The sequence below is a fragment of the Protopterus annectens genome, chromosome 1.part0 (assembly GCF_019279795.1).
Source record: "Protopterus annectens isolate FY-2018-M chromosome 1.part0, PAN1.0, whole genome shotgun sequence".
NCBI lineage: Eukaryota > Metazoa > Chordata > Ceratodontiformes > Protopteridae > Protopterus > Protopterus annectens.
Genome location: NC_056725.1, coordinates 372,520,248 through 372,544,362, shown reverse-complemented (window position 1 = coordinate 372,544,362; position 24,115 = coordinate 372,520,248). Strand labels below are relative to the sequence as shown.

Sequence of the window (24,115 nt, the reverse complement as noted above, 5' to 3'; positions counted from 1 at the left end):
GGATGTTGTTCTGGAATTGTTGCTGGGTCTCCTTTATGCTTTTCCTCCATTTCTCCTTATTCTGAAGTTGCCAAAGAAATTCATGTGGAGAAAGGCCAAGGTCATCCTTATAGCTACTGATTGGCTTCAGCAGATTTGGTTTCCTTGCTGTTGCTGTTTCTTTTTGGAGAAGTGTGCCTGAGTAATAACATTCAGGAGTCCACTAACTCATATGTCTTGCAAGCCCCTTGTGGATCTTCACTGTCTTAGATGGCTGCATAGTTTATCCAGTTCCATTGATGGCAGGAACCATGATTATTTTCCCAGGTTGGAGCAAATCCTGACTTCTGTGCAGAAGCTTTGGAGCAGGCTAACATACAAGTAAATGAACATGGTTTTTTCCTATGGGCAACTTCTCAGGAACTGGATCATTTCCTTTTCCAGTTCTGGTGGTTTTGGAAAGCTTGCCACACAGCTTTGATACAGGACTGAGTAACTCACCCATTAAAGTGTGTTTGGCAGCAACATGGTAGAAAAAAGTGAAGAAATGCAATGCTAGTAATTACTCTAACCTTCAGACTAGCAAGAGTCCTTCATTGTGTGTTAAGTTAATGATGATAGATATAGTACTTATATATCCACATGTCAAGAAAGGAAGAAGAAAGTACTTTGTTTCTCATTAGCTAATAAAGACACTTGAAAAATGCCAGTGTGTGTGCAGCTCAGACACTTCCTGTGACAACTATACCCACACTTCAGAGACAGGCTCTGTGTGTGTGTGTGTGTGTGTGTGTGTGTCAGCAAGACAGAGACCTTGAATCTGTACAACACCATGTTATGGTCTGCCATAAAAATGTTTTGCCTGCATTATACAGTAGTTATTCTTCATTTAGCAGAACATTATCTCATGTCATCTACTTTGAAATTTAAAGAGAAAATTAATTACAATAAAAAAAAAAGAAATGTGCAAGATTCAGTGAGGGAAATGGCAAGTATTAACTTATAATTCTTCTCCCATATTACAGCCAATAGAAAGCCAAGTGACTTCCTTCTACTAAGCCTAAATATTAGAAGTATATCCAACAAAGTCCATGAACTCCATGCCACCATAGACTTGTACTCCCCAGATATAGTCATCCTGACAGAAACCTGGCTAAAACCTCAGATTACCAGTGAGCAAATACTCCCTACAGGTTACGGCATACTAAGAGTAGACCGGCTAAACAAGAAAGGAGGCAGTGTAGCTATAATATTTAAACAGCATCTAAACATCCAGTTCTTAAAATCATCAGCTCCACAAATAGGCAACGAAGAAATAATATATACCAACCTCAAAATAAACCAAAACAAAACCATCAACATAATTGGATGCTACTTCCCAAAAACATCCCTCCACTAGAAAATCTCCTCAGCTGGTCTACCCACCATCTCCCCCAAGAAACTATCATTTTAAGTGATTTCAATATGGGCTGGCAATCCTGTTCTGGCAACCATCCAACCTATCCTTCATGGCTTCACCCAACTAGTCCAGTCGTCAACAAGGATAAGTAAAAACTCTAGCAAGCACACTACCATGGATTGGATACTAGTCAGTAAGAGCCCCCAGTCATATATAACAGGCTGCTTATCAGATAGCCTCAGTGATCACTCCCCAACTTCCCTGCTCAAAAAATACCTATACCAAGCTAAACCTATCATCTACCGTCAAATACGTAAAAAACTAAACTTTAACCCACTCACATTCATCTCATCCCTCAAAGAATGTAACTGGCATCCTCTAAAGTACCTCAGTCTTGATGACTCAGTTGAATTTTTTTAATACTACCTTCCTGAGCATCCTTAATTACCATGCCCCCATAAGACTTTCCAGAACCAAAGCACAACCCTCCCCATGGCTACAAAAAAAACACTAAATCAGAAATGAAAAACGGGGATAAAGCATGAGAGCACTGGCGCAAAACCAAAACCCCTCAACTAGACAAAAATTCCTAGAACTATGCAATAGAGTCAAAAAGCTAATAAAACAGGACACATTCCAATACTACCAGTCTGCCCTAGACTCCTCCCAACACAGCCCCAAACAATTCTGGTCCTCCATAAACTCCATCCTCCACCCAGGTAAAGTCAGTACCCCTCCTCCTAACATCCCTCACTCCTCAGAAAATATTGCTACCTCATTCAACACACACTTCACACAAACCATACTATCACTAGCTAAACAACACAACCACCCTCCCCTCCAACCCACACCTTCAACTAGTAATCTCCCCACTGCCTTCTCTTTTTCTCCTGTATCTACCGCCAACATAAAAAAAACTCTTAACTAAACTTAAGCCCACCAAATTAGCAGCAGACAACCTCCCAAGTGAATACCTACAAATCGCAGCTGATGCTCTGGCCTAACCAGTATCCATCTTGATTAACCGATCTCTGTCAGAAAGTTACGTTCCCACACCGTGGAAAGTATCACATATAATTCCCCTCCACAAAGGCAGACCCTCCACAGAACTAACCAATTACCATCCCATAGCTATTCTCTCTCCACTCTCCAAAATACTAGAGAGATGCATACACTGTTAGGTCTCAGACTACCTCCTTACTAACAACCTCCTTTCCAATACTTAGCATGGTTTCCGACCAAATCATAGCACCACCACTGCCTTACTCTCCTTTACTAATACTATCCTTCAGCTATCTCTCCTCTGCTACTTTCCTAGACCTAAAGCATTTGACATCGTCCCACACAAACAACTTATCTCTGTCCTCAATAACCTATACTTCTCTCAATCAATCAGTCACCAACTGGTTTCAGAGTTACCTTCTGACTGCCAATAATCCGTTGTATGGCAGAATGACATATCTCCCCAACTACCTGTCTCCATAGGGGTTCCCCAAGGATCCATCCTTGGACCCCTACTCTTCTCTGTTTTCACCAATAAATTAGCCTCTGCCAACAAACATGGCACACTCATACAATACGCAGATGACTCAACCATCATCTGCTCAGCCCAGTCCCTACCCAAACTGCAAAAAGTCACACAGGAAGCTTTTTCCTCTGTTGAAACTTGGTTATCCGATGCCCAATTAATACTCAACCCAAACAAAACTAAACTACTCATCTTCCAACCCACCAAACATACTCAAAACAACTCTCACTTTAACATCACAGCAAAAGACAACACCACTATATACCCAACTGAACACACCAAATTGCTAGGAGTGGAAATGGACAATAAATTAAAATTTGACATTCACATATCCATGACCATAAAGAAAGTCCACAAAAAACTAGGAGTGTTATACAGAAATAAGCAACTTCTCACCAAAGCAGTAAAGATTTCAATAGCAAATTCCCACCTTATCTCCACCCTACTTTATGTCTCTCCAATATATACCAACCTAAGGCAATGCGATCTAAACAAGCTAGAGACCTGCTACAACAAAATCGCCAAATTCGCCACAGGGGCATCCTACCATAGTCATCACTGTCTCTCTCTCACTTGCTGAACTGGGCTGGCTTGAACTCCCTCACCTTCTTCAGTGTTATCAACTCTCACTCACCCACAAACTAGTAAACCATCCACTAAATGTCCCATCCCTCCAGAATCTACTCCAACCCTATCGCACCACCAGACCACTAAGATCCAGCAACAAAAATCACTTGCAGATCACTAAAGCCAATAACTCTGCTGGTGAAGCACTATTCTCTTGACCATAGCCAAATTATGGAACTCCCTCTCACCCACCCACAATTACCTCAGTACCATCATGCACCCACTTCAAAACTTTACTAAAAGCGCACCTAAAAACATGCTGGCTATGCCCTTGCAACTCCCACTCTAAAATCACCCACCCCATCCAACCACTACCTTTCTTTCCACTCAACTACCTACCTTGATTATTGCAAGCACAGATGCTCATAAGCCTAGTACTTACTATACAGCAGGAATGTCTTATTGTAGCATTTGTTAATGTCTGTTATGTACTTCACAGATAAAGATTCTAGTTGTCTACTAATGTACTATGTTCTTCATCTGTAAATATGTTGTAAGTAATTGCTATCTTATATTGTTAATCGCTATGTAATCCAATGTAACTACTGTCTGTTTATTTTAACTGTGGAGCTTTTCTCTCCGGGCCTCCGCTGAAAGTGGATTACGTCCAGTCGGACACTCCCGATCAACAAATGTAAACAAATAAATAAATAATTGTTTGTCTTAACATGAAATCATTGTGAGGATAAAGGTTTTGGTTAAAAGGAAATTTGGTTATTGCATTAATGTTCAGGTCATAGTGATACGATCTGAAAAAGGCTGGTGCTACCATAGGTTATTGGGTTAGACCATGTTGCTGTTTTTTGCAGTTAATGTGATGCACATATGCAACACAGGCGATAGTTTAGCTAGGCAAAAGAAAGAAAAATGTTGGCATGTCATCCATAGGTCATGACAGATATCTATGAAGAGCAGTACTGAACTGATTTATTATACTGTTAAAACTTTCTGAATATTAACATCTCCCTGACTGTTAAGTTTATGGCTACTGGTGTTCAGACTAGAAAGTTACCTACTTTCGTGTTATGGATAAAATAGAAGGGCCAAGAATACACAAACCCCAGCAATCTCTAAAGCACTGTTAACTTTCATACAGCTAGCATTTTAGAATTCAGTGTAAAATAATCATAAAATGATGTATTGCCAGTATAATAAATATGTGTTCACCTTCAGTATACCTAATTTGCACCCATTGTTAGTTGCTCAGAGGTAAAAAGTTCTTAAGCGATGTAATATCTCATAAAACCAAGATTCAGTTTCAAATGGCCAACCGTCAAATTGAAAACTGAACTAACTTAATCTCTGTTGTCATTCTTTCCAAAGGTGTTCTGAAATATCCTGAAAGAATCTTAACTGACATGTTTGACACAAAGTGTGCTACTAAGGATACAAAGCATGCCATTGCTTCTCAAAGTTAGAAAATTCCATGAGTCTATCTTATGGTAGTAGTTCTGCTTCCCATGTACATTATATTGAACCTGATTCAATGTATGGCTGTGCATTGTAGTTTCACAGAATTTCTGTAGACTAGAAATAAACACTTCCCAAGCAACATCTAAGAGAAATTGTGGGATGAAGCTTAAACATGTTTTGAATTACCCAGCCCCATTATATAAAAGGATGAAATGTACAGTTTAGATGCCTCATGTTTAATTAACGTCATGGGAAACAAAGACTGGATGGGGGAGTATGAGCTTAAGCAACTGACAACAGATTGCTCATCCTTGGGGGCTATGGGTCACTATGCCCATGGTGGTTGTTAGATGTATCACCTGCCTGTAGTGGCTGCATTGACCCCTCACTGCATTGGGCAAGGATGAGGAATAGGAGATGTGTGGAAGTACTTACATCTTCTCTTCCAATCAGCCAACTATGGCAAGTCTGGAAGGCAGCATAGAGAGTAGGAATGGCTGCTGGGTCTCCTTTAGACTTTTCTTGCTGTGAGGGACCAGTTAGCTGAGCTGTCGTGTACCATAGAACTCTCACAGCTTGGTAACTAGATTGGTCAATAAGGCTTCCCAAGTAGGAACTAGGAGCCATATGGCTCTTGCCTAGCCAGCAGATGCCTATCTCCCATCCCCTTGGAATGAATAGACTGACTGGGTGCAGGTAGTGGAGCCATCACACAGCATCCTTCAAAGGAGAGTAGGAGGGAATGAAACATACGCATCCCTGAATTATTCCCAAAACTTCAGACATACCACTGTGTTGTGTATATGATGAGATGTGTATATTAATACTGAAAAAATCTAGGACATTTTCTGTGCATGACTTCTCAAGCACAGTCTTCTAATTCCAAGCATGAAATGTCATACATAATGATATTTTGTGATGTGCTCATAACACCAGATGTTTATCATTATGATCATTCTTCTTTCGGCTTTTCCTGGTTAGGGGTCGCCACAGCGGATAATCTGTCCGCTCATGATTGGCAGTGGAGTTTTTACAGTGTCGAGTTGCCAGCCCGGCGCCCAACCTTCCACAGAAGGCACACACACACACTCACACCTAGGGCCAATTTAGAGTGTCCAATCTGCCTACTGCATGTCTTTGGGATGTGGGAGGAAACCGGAGCACCCAGAGGAAACCCACGTGACCACAGGGAGGACATGCAGACTCCGCACAGAAGGAATCCCAGCCGAGAATCGAACCAGAGAACCTCTTGCTGTGAGGCGGCAACGCTAACCGCTGCACCACCGTGGCCGCCCAAAGAAACTGTTGTTGTGTCTTTCGGCTTTTCCCGGTTAGGGGTCGCCACAGCGGAACTCTGGTCCGCTAATGATTGGCAGTAGATTTTTACGTGCCGAGTTGCCAGCTCTGATGCACAACCTTCAATGAAGGTACGCCCATTCACGCATGTCTCCACACAGAAGACGCTCTAGCTGAGAATCGAACAGGACAACGTCGTACTGTGAGGCGACAATGCTACCGCAGCGCTACAGTAAAATAATGTTTGGGTTATATCCTACATAGAATATAGTAGCTGGCTAGTTTGCAAAGCTTCTGGGCACCTTCAGTGTGACCAAAGCATTAGTCAGTTCAAGCTGAACCGACTAAAAAGTCAGGTTTGGGTGCCAAGCCATTCAGAGCTTTACTGCCAATAAAGAAGAGCTCTCTTCTGTGGGCTTTCAAGGATTGATAGTCAGCTAACACTGTTTCCTTGTTGGGCAAATAAGTTCACTTTGGGAAAAACCTGCCACATTATTTATTTACTTTTTGCTTGAGAAAACTTTAATTTTTTCTTTAAAAGAAAAAATTCTAAGCTAGGAAAAAAGTGTTTTTGTTGACTGTCTCATGACTTTATGTACTTTTAAACAGGAGCACACTTTTTTTTTACTTTTGTGGTAAAAACCTGTTAAAAGTTGTTTAAAGCTATTTTTGTGTAGAAACTGTGGTTAGTTTACTTTCTGGAGCTGAGGAAAGTGTTTGCTTTTTACTTTTTTCTGTGGGAAAGTTACCTTTTTTTGCTGCTTTCCTGTTTTATTGACAGTTGCTGTCAAGCTTCACCATGAAACAAACACTATTGCAACCAATGACCATGGAACAAAGTAGCGGTCCCTTGCTCAAATCTTGTCATATTTTCTTCTGGTTCCTCTGGTATAGTCTGTACAGCCACCATAGACTGGGGTGTCCTCTTTTTGGGTTCTCCTAAGGGGGCAAGAAGGAAACACTCTTGTTAGTCCTGGAAGAAAAGGCAAGGAAAAAAATCTGTGAAAAAAAATACAGAAGTAATTTATTGTGCTTGGCTCATGGTCTTGTACAGGCTCCTGAACCTTCTTATAAGGCAGTTTCTGGTAAAAGAGAAAGGGATTTCTCTCTCCATGAAGAGGTTCAAAAATGGAATCTGTATGGGACTGTGAAAGGACAAATGCATTTTTGTCTCCTTTGGTTTCTGATTCAAATTTTGAAGAGAGTGTGGTATCTGAATCTTCTGTGAAGGATTCTTTCTCTTTCTCTGAGACTTTCCAGAATGAATCAATGTTTTCAGTGGAAGAATACTGAGGTCTCTCAGTCCCTAAGAAAATAGTATGATTTTTTTCACAACTGGAATTTCTAGCACCTTCTTTTATCCTCCAGCTTTATCTGCCTTGGAGGATGTTTTTTTTCACAGCTTTCAGTTTTCCTTAGTCAGCTTGATGCCCCTAATAAAGCAGACAGATTGTTTTAAGCTCCTCAGTCTTTCAAGTTTTTATAAATCAATCCAAGACCTGACCCAGCAGCTACAGCTTTAGTAAATCCATCTGCTGCTAAACATTTTATTAATTCTAATCCCTCTCCTTTTGATAAGCATGGGAAGGATTTTGATAAGTTTGAGAAATGTGTATTCTACTGTAACTTTGATTTTTAGAATTCTAAACTGTCAGGCTCATGTGCTGAAATTTATCCTGACTAATTGTGAAAGTATAAGGAATGTTTTGAAATCAGTTTCCTCTTATGAGGAAAAATTTGCATTGCGTAATTTAGTTTTGCGTTGTGTAATTTTAGTTTCTTCTATTTCTCCAGGCCAATACTGATTGTTTAAATGTATGTATAACTCCACAGATACTGCTTCTAGGGTGCCACTGGAAGTCTCTTACAGAGATTGGTCTGGCTGCATTCTCAGAACTTCCCAGAAGATGTCAAACATTAAATGTTGAATGCTCCTTTGGACAGAGATTTCATTTTTGCACCTTCTGCTGCATAGGTTATCAAAAAGTGTGATGAGAGGAGGTAAAATGTTTTTCATCCCTCTTTCTCAAAGATTTCTAAAGGATTCTCTGTTCCCTCATCTAACCCTACCAAAAAAATAAACAGTCTCAGTAGAATACTGGTAAGAAGATGGTAAAAAAACAGTGACAGGGATGTTCTAAAAAGAAAGCAGGACTTCCCCAGAATAAAGAACAGTCAAATAAGTCAGAATGACTATATGAGAGATCTTGCCCAGCACCACCACCATCTCGGTAGTCCCTTAATCCTTCCAGAAAGTCTGAATCTCCATTTTTCTCTTTGGCAGTAGATTGTTTCCGATAAATCCATCCTGAGTGTGATCCATCTAGGCTACAGATGGCAGTGGAAGGAACTTCCTCTTTTTTAAAGGATTTCTCCTATTCCACCAAACCAAACTCAACCTTTCCTCCTGTTTTTACATCATATGCTGTCTCAGGGGTAACAGAAGGTCTTCCTTCTCCTTAGTTAGGGGAAGGATTTTACTCAAGAATGTTTTTAGAGTCAAAGAAAGTAAATTCTTAGAGAACAGTTCTGGATCTTTCTCCTGAGCCAGTTTGTGATGGTGCCCAAATTCATAAAGCTTTAATTTCACAAGCTTTTACCCCTCCTTTCTAATTTGTGTGTCTTAGTAACCTTAGATTTAAAAAAAAATGTACATCATTACATTCCTATTCAACTAGATTTCAGGGCATTTCTTATTGTTTTGTCTGTCTGGATCACATTATCAGTTCTCTGCCATACATTTTCAGCTATCCACTGCTCCAAGAGGGTTCACAACGTCTCTAGCTCCTGTGACAGCTCACTGCAGTCTGCAGGGTATCCACATTTTTTATATTTAGATGACTTTCTTATCTTTGCATAGGCTTTCTCAAGGTGTCACATATCTCCTTCACTGCTTGGGATTCCAGGTGAATATTCAAAATACTTTTCTGACTCACCCTCACAAGATTGTGTTTCTGGGATGCCTGTTGGAGACCTTAGTAGAAAGAGATTTTCTTCCACAGGGAAAAAAATAGATCTGTATTTAGATCTTTTACAGGGGTTTTCCACTAAGACTTCAGTCTGTGAGAGGGAATAGCTAAGGATTCTGGATCTCATGGCATCCATGATTCTTGTGATACTGCTTACAAGACTCCACATGAGAAAGATGCAATGGTATCTGACATGTCTTTGGCCCCAGCATCAATACCCATTGTCTTTTCAAATTTCAATGCTGGGATTTGTTAAAAAAAGGAAATTAAATGGTGGAGACATCAAATTTCTCAATATTCAGATCTAGTCTCCCCTCCTGCTCCAAAGCAGTCAGTCACAACAGGGCCTCAGACTTTGCTTGGAGAGCAGTGTGTATTGGTGTAAAAGTGCAAGGTCTTTGGGACATAAAAGATGTACCAAAACACATGAACATAGAAGCGATGCTATTCTGTTTAAATGCTCTCAACGCTGTGGTCCCCAGGACCTGTTTAAGTGGTTACAGAAAATGCTACAGTAATGTGGTACATAAATAAGTAAACAAGGGGAAATCAGATCTTACCCTCTATGCAGACTAGCCATATTAGTGTGGGATATAGGTTTACAGCACAGTCCTACTTGACAGGCATTCCACAGATCAGAGTAAAATTATGGTTAGCAGACAAGCTGAGCAAGGCCAGGGCAGACCCTCTCAATTGGAAAATTAATCGGGGGGGGGGGGGTTCTCTAACATTTCATCCATGATCTGTTGTGAATTCCTCAGGTAGACCTTTTTGTCTCCTCTCTAAACAGTCAGCTGGCAGAATTTTACAGGACTCCATGCAAGAATACTAGTAAGACAGATGCATTTTCTTTTCCTTGGACAGGAATGTTCCTGTTTGCTTTTACACCCTTTCCATTGATATCCAGGGTAATTCTGCATATTCAGTAGGACTCCCCAAGGATCACTGTGGTGAATCCCTTCTGGCCCAGACTATAGTGGTTCTCCCTTCCTTTGGAAATGGCCAGGGGCAATTACCACAACCTTCCTCACAGACTGGATACTCGTACAAGATCCAGGTTGCTTGATATTTCCCAATCCCAACAACTGCAACTGGCTGCCTAGATGATGTGGTCATAATACTTTTTAGACACCTATTTATTGAAGACAGGTAGCAAGTATTAATGTGGGGAAGAAAGTATGCTACTAGAAAGTCATATATTAGCAAATGGAAAAGATTTTCCAGTTGGTGCCAGCAAAAGAACCAACACCCATTCAGGGCTCATGTTTCTGAGTTACTATTGTATGGCCTGTCTTACTCCTCTATACAAGTTTATTTTTCAGCCATTTTATCCTGTCTGCCCAAGGATATCCCTCTTTCAATGCAGTCTCATGTGAGAATGTATTTGAAAGGGTTTCTGCATAAGAAGTCATCTAGAAAACCAGTTTCTCTTCCTTGGGATTTTAATTTTGTGTTAGAGAAGGTGACACTTGCTCCATTTGAACCAGTTCATCTGGCTGGTTTGAAATTCTTAATATGGAAACAGTTTTACTCATTCCTTTGTCTTCTGTAAGAAGAGTGTCTGAGTTGCAAGCTGTTATGGTAGATCAGCCTTATCCAATCTGCCACAGAGATAAGGTTTCTTTGAGAAATAATCCTTTTTTTATACCTAAAGTGGTACCTGAATTTACGAAAATCCAATCTATCTGTCTCCTTGTTTTCTTTCTACAACCTAAAAATGAGGGACATATGATACTCCTTACCTTGGATTTCCCAGACAATTGAGGTACTATCTTGACGAAACAAAATCTTTTAGAACTTCTGATGAGTTCATTTCTTGTGAAAATAAGAAAAAGGGTATTCACCAATCAGTACCAGAATAGTTTTACTAGCATCTCCCAACCATATGCATAGTTTTGTGACACAGCTTATCCGTCTCTATACTTCTAATATAAATCTTATGATAGTCATATACATGTGTGTGTGTGTGTGTGTGTGTGTGTGTGTGTGTGTGTGTGTGTGTGTGTGTGTGTGCGTGTAATATTTTCTCTGAACCTGCTTTATACCCAACCTTCTAACTACAATATTAATATTTTCTGCCCTTCATAGTTCCTTCCCTTCCCTCGTTTCTTTGAATTTCTAAGAACTAATCACATAATCAGTGTATTATCTACCTGACAAACCCATTAATACATTTCTTCAGATGCTCAATGTTCAACATCTACTAATGCAGACGTATTTTGTACTGTAGTAATTGCCTTTATTTCAAATGAATGTAATATAAATAGCAAATTTATGTGCAATTAATTTGTATTGTTTAATGTCTGTTCATGTATATTGCTGAATGTCTGTTTAAAAACGTTTGTAGTATGCTGGAGCTTTTCTCTCTGGGCCTCTTTTCAAAAAAGGTTTTTGACTAAACCCAGTCAGACAAACCCTTTAAATAAAAGCAAAATAAAACAAAAATAAATATAGGGACAAACAATGTCAAAGCAGCTATTTCCAAATGGTTATTTCAGTTTACTACCTTTTGTTATTTCCACCACAACAAAACTATTCCAGGCAGGGTCAAGGCTCGCTCTTCCAGGGCCTTGGCTTCATATGTGGCTTTCTGGAAAAGACTGGAGTCTTGAAGTGATCTAGAAGCAGTAACTTGGACTTCTGTTCATACTTTTACAAAGCACTATAAACAAGATCCCTTCTCCAGGTGTAGTACAGCCTTTGCTAGGACCATTTTCCAGGTCACCTGGATCCTTCCCCTTCCCAGTTATTTTAAACTGTGGTAATATACCCATGTAGCTTATGCTATTGCAGCAGTGATCAATATGATGAACATAGTACAGTTGTGTAAGTAAACTTACCATAACAGTAGATGTTTAAATGATCACTGCTGTGGTAGTCACTTCCTCCATCCATTCCCCCTTATTTTTGTGTGTTGTTTATTCCAGAGTGTGGACATGTAATTTTTGTCCTAACAATATCCTCTCAGGGCTTACCTCCATCCCTGTCTCAGATGACATGAATGGTCTGAAGGGCTTGGTGCCCAAACCTGACATTTTAATCAGCTCAGCTTGAGACGACTAGTGGTTTGGGCACGTGGGAAGGTGCCCTGAAGCTTTGGAAGATGACTGGCTGATATAGTCTATGTTGGATATAATAGCTAAGGCTACTACAACAGTGATCATTTGAACATATGCTATTATGGTAAGTTTACTTATACAAGTGTACTTTTCTCCATTAAGCATATTAATACAGGAGAGTAAATTCTGAGAGTCTGCAAAGACGTACAGAAAACTGGAACTGTCAGTGTTGCAGTACTTTATTCTTTAAGGTAGTCCTCAAGTTGTAGAGTATGAGAGCAAAATGGTAATTCTTTTTCATTTAAAGCACTATTATTTTCCAATGCAGAACTATAGTCTCTTGTGAACAAAGGCATCGGCCATGTTTGAAGGGCAGATCGCAAATAGTTTTAACTGTTATGGATCTGCTTCATATAGGGTTCTACCAATGTAAATTTGCTTAGTTCAGAGTTTCTCTATCAGTCAGATATCTTTCCTTTTATAAATACCCTTTTTGTTTGTTTTTCACTGACTCTGCTGTTATCACTTTTTATACATTTTGTGATTTGCAGTACTTATCTAGACCTTCCATTTTTGGTCATTTTCTTACTTAAAATCAAAAAGTGATACCTGTTTAATTTATCCTTGTGTCCTCTTTGTTGTATGGGTATACCTCCATTTGTCACATCCTTCTAAAGCCTAGCCAGTAGTTTACAATCTCCACTAATTTAACCCCCCCCCCCCCCCCCATTGTGAAACAGATTCCTTAGATTCATCTCATTCAGAAATGTTCCTGGTACAGAGGTTTTTCTGCAGTACAGATCCTATTAAATATACAAGATGAGTACATTTGTATCATGTAATTCTTTTTTTGAATGAAACATATACTAGCACAAGTAAAAGAAAACATTTTTCATAAAAAATGCAGACTGAACAGTAAGTAGCATTATTAATTAATTGCTGTAGTTTAACAGCGATGGAGTTGCAGTTTGTCTTAAATATTATGTTTCATTTGGTAAGATAAAATCACTAACTTTTGTTTCTTTTTTTCTTTATAATACTATACTATTACTATTTCCTTAATAAACGTAGTTAATGATCTGTAAAATATAAACATGAAATTAGCTAACCTGATCCTTGGGCCACAGTGAGTGTCATTGAATTATAGCTTCAAATGTTTTCTTACTTCCTTTATAATAAGACTTTGCTTTTGACCTACTATGGCATCAGGTGAGTTCTGAAACTACGTTTGCGGTCTTTTACTTCTACTTTGCACCTGCCAAAGTGGCCTGGATCGTGGCTGATAAGGGTTGCTGGAGCAGTCCACCAATTCGGTTAACATGTCAATCAATAAAAAAATACATTCTAATATGTGCCAAGAACACACTGTGATTTTGTTATTTATCTGACACTGTGCTGGTTATGTTGGTAATACAATAAAACATAATAATAAAGAAAAGTATATTGATTTTTAATGAATCATTAGTATGTTGCCAAAAATCACCCCAGATGTCAGAAAACAAGAACAGCTTCTCTGACACTGCCTGCCACAAATATTATATAGCATTGCAAGCTGTTACTAACTACACAGAAAGTAGACATGGCAGAACATATTAACTCTGCCAGACACAGACACAGCATTAATACTGTCATTAAAGCTGCCTTAAGCAACAGTCATTTGCTTTAAATATTACTGTTCCGTGAGTTGCTTTCTGTTTTTGTTTTCTTTAATAATGTGGTCAGTTGGAATAATATAGTTTATTTACTATGTTGTATATGTCATAACAGACTACACAATGATTCATCATCTCCAGACATGGGACTGATTTAGTCCAAAAGCTTGAGCATTGTTTTACATTTGTCACTTGGTGCATGCCGCATAATTCATTTAAAAATGTCACACATTTAAGCAATAACCAATGATGTCAGTGTGGTATATTAAGATTTACCCACGGTTGGTGTGGTTTAATCATGAGGGTGAAGCCCAAGTGATTAAATAAAGGCAACCGTGGGTAAATCTTAATATACCACACCACGGAGTTGGTTATTGCTATGATACAGTGACATTATTTAAGAAAAAAATACTTACTATTTCCTTAAATAATGTCTTTGTATAATGGCGCCATGCTGTCCTTCCGCAGCTGGTATATATCCTGTTGCTTTTTTGATGTACTGAGCATGCGTATGGGACTTGCGTTCCCTTGCATACCCAGTACATCAGTGCTTTGGAAAGGAAGCAACGGAGAAAAGAAGTTCTCCGTTGCTTCGTTTTTGTGTTTTTATTTATTTTTTTTAATTAAAAAAAATTTCGGGCAGTTTAGGGGTAGGAGAGAGACAGAATAGAGGAAATACAAGGAAAATCAGGTATGTGTGTTTAGTTTTGAATAACATACCTGATTATTTTCTCCATCCTGTCTCTCTGCTATGTCCGGAGTCCAGATTATATTTTTTTTTTTTTTTGTTAAAAAAAACAAAGTTACAGTATATAGCAATGGAAAAAAGACCGGGCGTCCGGACCTTATTCCATTGGTATATGCTAAGATTTACAGCGGGCACGCTGATTGGGCTGACTAATCAGTGCGCTTGTTTTGGAATATTAATGACCAGTTATTGTATAATTATTATTATTTATTTAGGTAATGTAAACTTGGCCATCTGAAGAACCACTTTTTTAAAAAATATATATGCATATGTTATATTTTGTTTCTCTTCTAGCCCTGTTCGTGATACGGTTGTTACAAATGATCGGTGGGGAACAGGCAGCATCTGCAAACATGGTGGCTACTACACCTGCACTGATCGTTATAACCCTGGTCATCTTCTTCCTCATAAATGGGAGAATTGTATGACCATAGACAAGTCATCTTGGGGCTACAGAAGAAATGCTTTGCTGAAAGACTATCTCACTATTGAAGAGCTAGTGAAGGTATACAGACATGCATGTACTCTTTGTTCTGCGTATTTTACTGTAGTATCACTTTTCTGCGTATTGTACTGTAGTATCACTTGTGTATTTCATTTTGAATTTTTTGGATTTATTTTTCATAGAATGTTTCTCAGAAAAGCAGTGGTTAATTTTAAAGGTGCAGATTGCCTGAAGTAACAAATCAAAACTGAAGTATAAAAGACTTGAAAGAATTGTTTTAACTTTATTTATTTATTTGCAAAGATGTGTAGATGTTCTTCGTGATAGTCAGTGCCACAGTCATCACTTATGGGGCTCCTGTCTTCACTGTCTTCAGGAACCCAATGGGCAGCTTAACTTCATGAATCAAAACATGTATCCCCATCTGACTCAAATGCATTGCCAAATTTAAAAACAAGCCATTGTTGTGGCACCACTATTACAATCAACTTAATAAGAAAAAGGAAAAGCTGCTGGCCCTATGAAATAAATTCAGAGCACCACATGCTAGAATTGACCTCAGAAATGTATGCAAAAAACTCATTTATAAGATAAACATCTGCAGAGCCAAGTATGAATTAAATATTGCAACATCTTGCAAAGATAACTACAAATCTCTGCTAGGATTCCTGTGAACAGAAAACAGCTCTACTCCTAGTTGATCTCCAATTATATCACCTACTTTGACCCAGAAAACATTTCCAAGATATCTGTACATAAATTTATTTTAAATTCCCCACCCTCACCCCCACCCCTCTTACATCCCTCACTCCTTTCATTTGTGCCACTGCTTATAATTACCACAGACCAAATCTTAAAAGCCTTCTCCAGAACCACACTAACTCCAGGGGTCCAGACAACATATCAGACTGTCTTCTTCTTAGCACAAAACACTGCCTCCCTGATACTCTTTTAAATCTATTCATTCTTGGTCTCTCCACTGGGTATGTGTCCAAGGCCTTGCGAACAGCTGGTGCGGTACCTGTTCACAAGGACAGCACTGATACCAACCTGGGAACTATAAACTAATTAGCCTTACCAGAATCATTTATAAAGTAAAGGAGCATATAATTATGAAGCTCATAAACAATGATTTTGGAAGCTTACAAACCTTTAATCCTGACCATCCTAGCTTTGTGAAGAGTAGATTTTACCTATTAAATATGGGAAACATGTTTAAGAAGGTCAGTGAAGCACTGGATAACTACAGATCAGTGCACATTCTACCTGGATGTAGGTAAGGCTTTTGACACTATACTACACCCCAGTACTACTAAGAAACTGACTCATTTAAATGTTACTGGTCCTGTAGCTTGTTAGCTAGAAAACTTGCTTTCAGACTGGACATACACAGTCACGTTTAGTGGCACACTCTGCTTTAAAAGGCAGGTCACCAGTGGCATCACGCAGTGCTCTGTTTTGGGGTCAGTCCTCTTTGGCACATACTTCAGTAATGTCCTAAGTGACATCAGCTGACATCAAGGATCTCTAACTAGCTAGGTTTGCTGAAAACCACTGTCATCAGCAAAACAGATAACATTCATTGTTCTGCAAAAGGACCTAACCCACACAAACTCATAATATCAGGACCATTTTCTTAAACCTATAGCAAATAAATGCTCTATTGCTCTCTTGGAGAAACAAAAACACCTCTCTACCTACCTCATGAATTAAAATCCCTTCAAATAGGAAATCTGAGTAATAAGAGCTTTAGAAATATTCATGCACAACAAACTTTCTTTTGATCACCACACATCAGTGGCTATTACGAAATCCTTCTATCTAGAGTGATTAAGAACTAAAGGCATATCCTCCAAGTCCAAGGATGTCATTGTTCCTCTTTATTCCTTCCTTATCAAACCCATAGTAGAATATCATACCGCCTTTGCATGTATCTGTGTTTATTCCCAACGAGCAAAATTACAATGCTTACTTGCAAGGAAAATCTGGGTTGTGAACACCCCAAGCTAAACAAAATGTCTAAAAACCTTATCAGTCTACCATGAAACATGTGTAGTTCTATGCAGTGACCTGATTAGCTTGCAAGGCTGTGAACAACCCTGTTTTGCTTTTATGTACTACCAACACCCATTCTCTGCATCTAAAACAGCACTATAATATTAACAGAACCTGCTGGAGGGAATAGATACCTGTCCCAAAAGATCCCCCTGTGACACTGGACTGGCACCACTGCCACCAGTGTGACATTAAGATGGTAGAACGTCACCCACCGACATCAAGATAACCAGGACTGATGAAGTTTGAATCTCCTCACTGCCAAACAAAAGTAAAGCAACAAGAAAGTGAACACAAGTCTGTTTCAATGACTAGATTATAAAATACAACCTAGCTTCAAAAGCATAAAGGGAATATGCACTGCTGTCCTCCGTATGGGGTTCCAATCTCCAAACCCAGACTAAATGGCACAGAAGACCGATTCAGAGTTGAGTCTTTAAGAAAGCATTCAAAGGCTTCAGTCTTACCACTGTTTCTGTGAATAAGTTCATAGGTTGGTACTAGGCTATCAGCCCTAGGGCCTATACAAGCCTAGCCATAACAATTCCATGGCTATTTCTTCCCACACTATTTACTTCCCTGGACCCCTGTCTAGCAGGGCGACTGACGTGATCCCCAGGGTGAATTTTCTTTCTCCCATCCAATCGTCAAGGTTCCTTTTGAAGAGGGAAATCTGTTCCAGAGTCTGGGGAGTCTCTGGGTCAGGAACCTATCCCTCCAGCATGTTTTGTTTATTGTGATGACAAGGTTTAGATCCCTGGAGTGTGTGGCTCTGTGGGATTGAGATTTCTTTAAGTGTAGCATGTCCAACATCTCTGGGTTTGACATGGCCTTGTATGTTAAGCAGAGATTGCCTCTGAGTAGACGATATGTGACAGAGTATAGCTGGAGTTTTTTAAGGCGGTCAGCGTAGGGCATCTGCTTTAGGCCTGTGATTCTTTTAGTGAGGTATTTCTGCAGCCTTTCCAGTTGTTGCAGATGTCTTGAGAGATACAAACCAAACGGGGCGTTGTATTCTATAATGGGTCTAATGAGGGATGAGTACAGTGGGACAATGACCTCCTTTTTTCTGGATGAAAAGCCCTTAGTGATGAGGTGTGCCACATAGAAGGATTTTCTGACTGTTGTGGTGATGTGGTTATCGAAGGTGAGACCACTGTCCACTTGTGTCCCTAAGTCTCTTGCCACACTTTCAGTGTTTAGTGTACTGCCACCTATATGGTAATTCACAGATACATGTTTTTTCCCAAAGAGGATAACTATACATTTCTTGGCATTGAGCTTGAGCCCATGGCTCTGGCACCAAGCATCTGTTTCTGTAAGGCCCTTTTGTAGAGTATCCACATCATTTGGGGATTCAATAATGGCTCCCAGTTTGCAGTCATCTGCGAACTTTATTAGCCAGAGTCCCTTAGTGTTGGCCTGTACTTCAGAGAAGTAGATGCCAAACAAGAGCGGTCCCAGGACTGAACCCTGAGGTACTCCACTTGTCACTTGTCTGGACCTGGATTTGGAGTCTGCTACTTTTACACTGTGGGTTCTATCAGTAAGCCAGTTAGCAACCCATTGGATGACGTAGGGATTAATGCCCAGCTTAGTAAGTTTATCTATGATTGCAGAGTGGGGGATGGTGTCAAAGGCCTTGGCAAGGTCTAGATAGGCTGTGTGGACCACCTTACCCTTGTCCATGGCTCTGGAGACTGATTCGAAGAAGTCAATCAGGTTCAGGAGACAAGATCGGCCCTTCACGAACCCAAACTGGGTGGGGTCCAGTGTTTGAAGGTTGCCAATGTCTTTGTTTATAAGTTCCATTATAATATGCTCCATGGCCTTGCAGATAAGGCTTGTCAGACTGATGGGACTGTAGTTTCTAGGATCCAAGGTGGATCCCCGCTTGTAGAGTGGGATAACTGTAGCTCTGCGCCACTCAGTGGGCACGAAACCTGAGGTGAGGCTATGATTAAACATGACACTTAGGTGAGGTGCCAGTTCATATTGTAGTTCATGTAGTACACAGCCCGGGATATCATCTGGTCCCATGGATGCTGTATTCTTAGCTTTGGAGAGTGTGTTTTTTACCTGTGTGGCCGTTATTACCGGAATGTGGCAATCTTCCGGTATTGAGATGGGCCATTTAGGGGGTGAGAGGGGGTAAAGTTGGCACTGAATCGATCTGCCAGGATATTGGCAATATCCTTGGGATCAGTATATTTAATGCCGTTCTGTTTTAGTTCAGAGCAGATCTGAGCATTGCCATTTAGATTCTTGACATAGTTAAAGATTGCCTTGTAGTTGTCTTTGGAATCTTTGGCAATTTTATTTTCGTAACTAGCTTTGGAGGATTTTATGATGGATCTCAGTTTCTTACTGAGGCTGGTAAGGGAGTTTTTTTGCATCCTGGGATTTTCCTCTTTTCTGCAACAGTTTCTTCCTTTTGTTGTAAAGTTTGTTTATGGCAGGGGACCACCAGATTGGCTTCCTTTTTTTGGATGAGAGCATCTTGGTTCTATTTGCGATGGCACGATTTATGTATGAGTGGATGTGCTCGTACAGTGCCTTAGTGTAGGATTCAGCATTTGAACTTTCAGTTCCCGTCTGCATGGGTGTCATGAAGTTTGTCACTTCTGACTTGAGTAGCATGAAGTTGGCTTTGGAGAAGTTTTTTATGGAGGTTTCCTTACTGGGGGGTGGGGGTAGGATGTGGATGTTAAGGGTGATTAGCTTATGGTCAGACCTGACTAAGGAGGGGGTGACCATAGGTGTGGAGCATCGATTTCCCATGTTGGTAATGACCAGGTCTAGGATATTGGAGCCCCTGGTGGGACTATGGATTAGTTGATCCAGGGCGTTGGAATTTATGAATTCCAAGAACCGTTGGTCAAAGGTGTTGGTACATGAGTAGTTTTCCCAGTTAATGGCAGGGTAGTTAAAATCACCCAGTATTAGGGTGTTTGGTTCTATCTTAATATTTTCCAATATGTTTAGAAAGGTGTAGTGAGAATCTTGGGGTATGGTGGGGGATCTGTAGCAAGCTACAATTTGGATTGCAGTCTTACCTAGTGTTAGTTGCACCTGGAGAATTTCAGACACATTGTGTTGGGCAACCAGCCTGGTGGTGTGAATATCCTTGGTGAATATTGACACTCCTCCACCTTTAGTGTTTCAGTCCTGGTTTGGTGGCCAAAAAGTGTGATAAGACTTGTAGCCTGGTATTGCAGGGGTGCTCTCTGGAGCCTTGAACCAGGTCTCAGTTACTGCACAGATATCAATGTTCTCCATTTTTAGGAGTGCCTCGAGAGAGTGCATCAATACTTACAGCACCTTTTTATCTATAGCAACTGCCTTTCACACAAAATATTATTTTCACACACACCACACAGGAAAGGCTGGCATAATTCTCCAGTTCTCCACAGTTTTCTTCCTAGCATGGTAGTACTGTCAGTACTCTGAATTTTATGGAGAAAGATCCCAGTTATTGGCTGCTCCTAAACCAAGCTAAATTTGAAATGTACTAGTTAATATTTTTTTCACTGGTAGTAGGCCTTAAGCAGTTTAATGGAAGATGTGTGCCATATAGTTTGCTAACTAGCAGTATAAATAATGGTAACCTTCTCATGTAAACAACAGTGCATGAATAGACTTATAATGAATAAATTCCAGCTACAAGAGCTGTAATAAATGTACTTAAGTAAAGAAACTAGTGCAGCTACAGAGTAAAATATATTCACATTGGCCCCAAAAGGGAAATCAAATAAAAAGCAATACACTTAGCAGGATGCATACGAAAAACAAATAAGCTCCATGTTTCTTGTCTAGAGCTTACTACAGAAGTGCAGGCCCTACATAAGTTACTAATTAGTACTCACAAGTGGTTCTACATCCAGGGCCTGTGTTAGCATTTTGGGGGCTCCAGCAAGTGTTAAGTTGGGGACCCCTGAGCACTTCCAGTATAAGTATCATCCTGTCAATGCCATTCCTCCTAAGCAATTATTTAGTTCATGCTACAAACTTTTAGGAGCAGTATGCACAGACAGACATGTGGCTACATGCTTTTACATTACAACAGGCCAATGTACCACACTATGTTGACCTGTCTAACAAAGGGACACTTAGAATTACTGGCATTTAGTTGTCACAATGATACATTACAACAACTCTGTTTACAGGTCTGGACTTAAAGTGAAATGATGACTAGGCCTACAGTTTCAACACCCTCCACACACCCTCCAGTCCTCTCCTCTGACCCCCCTACCCTTTGGAATCCCCATACCATGCACATTACATTTTTCTTCCTTTTCTCACATTTTGCCTTGCTCTCAGCTTTTTCATGGAGCATTTTACTTTCTATGTGCTCTGAAGTGCATTTTAAAGTTTTTTTTTCTTTTTACACAATCTTTTCATCCAGTAATGGCTTGAACAGAAATTATGATTAATTCACTGCTGTGGTTCATCTTTAGTGTTCCTTGCATCCTTTCAACACACCTTACCTCAACAAGACAGCACATTAGTAACTATTTAGGAAATAACTCAAATAAGCCAGGGCCCAGGAAGTCATAGGTTTACAGATGTGTCTGGGATGCATTTTCTCAACATTTTACTCCAATGGTGACCTAAACAAAAATCATGAAAAAAAAAAGAATTTCAGTCTTATTTTCTTTTTCTTTCAAGGAAGACATAAGTTATGCCCAAGGCTTAATGCTCAAAGCTGACAAAACAGTAACTCACAATAAACTAACAGGACAGTAGTTGCGGGAATACATAAGTCTTATCTGGGAATACTGCCTAACCCCCCCCCCACAAAAGATAGTCCCTGCCTATGCATCCCTTTGGTGTTAGACTGGGATGAAAGCAGAGATTTAAATTGCCTTAGTCGTATATTTCAAGTGACTGCTGATAAGCATATACATAACATGTTCTTTACCCCTATCCCTCAAAGGCAGTCACATGTATATGTGATTCTGAGAATGATTTCAGTAATATATTTTAATTTGTTGCTCCTAGACAGTACACCACTCTTACAAAAGCTATAGTAAACTTCTTTGTACACCTCTGAGGTCTGTGAGAAACACTGCCTCAGCTCAAACACAAGCTGTAATGATTTTGTGTTAGGGTTACCACCTGTCCCACTTTGCGAGGGACAGTCCCTCTTTGGGCAGTTGTGTCCTGACAGAATATTGTAAAAAAGGCAAATGTCCTGAGATTTTAGGACAAAATTATTTCCTATCTTTTATGTAATAGTTGCATAAAACAGTTATTCTTTATCTAAAATGCCTAAATGTTATAAGAAACAGATTAAGCAATGAAAATGCTACAAGAATAAGCTTTTATTTAGGCAAAAAAGTTAAGTTCTAATCTTTGTACTGACCATGGGTATGTGTCGGCTTGAAAAATCTGATGTTTGTACCAAAAATGTCCCACTTTGGCCATTTGAAAAGGTGGCAACCCTATTTTGTGTGCACATCTAAGGTTTGACTGTGATGAAAATTAAAGTTGTAATAACCACACAATCCCCAGCCCCTCATGACACATAGCAGATTTCTGTACACACACATTTGAGCAAGGCTGGTTTTAGAATGGGTGTGGTTGAAAACAGGGTCTATTATCAATCTTATCCTAATAGGGTCATATGTCAACACCATTCAGGTTAAACAGGATATTCAGAAAATTGATACATTCTTCTCCAACCAGCAACAGCTTTTGTGGGGAACCCCACAGAGTCAAGGATGATTAAGGGAGTCCCCATTATCCATTTATACAGTCTAGTGAGTGGGGGCCACCAGACTCCAAGAATATCTAAGTGTCAGAATGTTCTGTGATATATTTTATGTCTTATTTTTACTGATACACAGAAGAATAAAGTCTGTGTCCTGGCATTATTAAGTGCATGCAAAGATAAAAATCAGTGATATTTTTTTTACACACGCACATGCATGCACGTGCACACACGCATGCGCACACACATGCACACACGCATACACACATGCGTGCGTGTGCATAAGCCATAGCAGTACTAGTGTTGTACTTATTTCAGCAGACACCAACACATTGTGCAACACTAGTACTGCCACACCAGATCAGTGACTGCTGTTTAGCAGTTATCAAACAGCAGAAGGGTTAAGATTTATCTCATTGAGAAGTAATGTATACCTGTCACTCTGATTTCACAGACTTTCCCTGATTTTGTTAATACTTTTGCTTTGTCCTTTGTAAAAAGTTTGATTTGCTGGTAAATCATTCAAGATTACAAACGGTCAATAAATCTAGACAATAAATGCAGACATCTGAGTTTTATACCAGTTTGCACTGGGATAAGTCATTCTGGGCTGCTGATCTTGCTAGTGCTTATATTACTCATGTTCATTATCAGCTTCATCCTAACAGGGTCTTATCACAGCCCTGTTCATGTTAAAGAGCATAATTAGGAAAATAATGCATTTTTTCTTCCTCGTTTTTCACCAACCAGCAGCAGCTTTTATGGGGCCCCCACACAATCAAGGATGATTAAGGGGCTCCTACAACTATGGGTTTTGCAATGACCTAAAGCTGGCTATGTAGTTAGTTTTAGTGGAGAAAATGTCCAACAGCAGGGTTTAACTAAGCCAGGGGCACTATGTCAGTGGTAAAATATTTAATGGAATTCTGATGCCTGTTACTTGACAAAATAATGTTACTAGAACCAGAAATATCTTTGAATTTTAAGGGATAAATAAATAAGAGTTATGACCCTCATGGGTTATTAAGTATTGTTGGTTTTACAGGCATGTTACAAAATATCAGGATAAAATAACTTTCTCTGGTTGGGGGCGCCCAGCGACTACACGGTTCGCTGATGCAAACTGGCTATGTCTACATCTTCTGTCATACAAATCTCTTCATACACATTTATATGTATTGTTCCCTGTTGTGCCAATATCCATTACATCATCATCTTGTTGCTGGAGAAGA

At 39.7% G+C, this 24,115-nt stretch overlaps 1 protein-coding gene across 1 annotated transcript in view; it reads left to right on the top strand.

Annotated features, from left to right (window-relative positions):
* Positions 1–24,115, top strand: part of FUCA2 (alpha-L-fucosidase 2) — a 179,934-nt gene that overhangs the window by 37,231 nt on the left and 118,588 nt on the right. Inside the window, exon 4 of the mRNA XM_044081636.1 lies at positions 14,965–15,175. Within this exon, the coding sequence (XP_043937571.1) occupies positions 14,965–15,175 (211 nt within the window). The remainder of the gene's footprint in view (positions 1–14,964; positions 15,176–24,115) is intronic.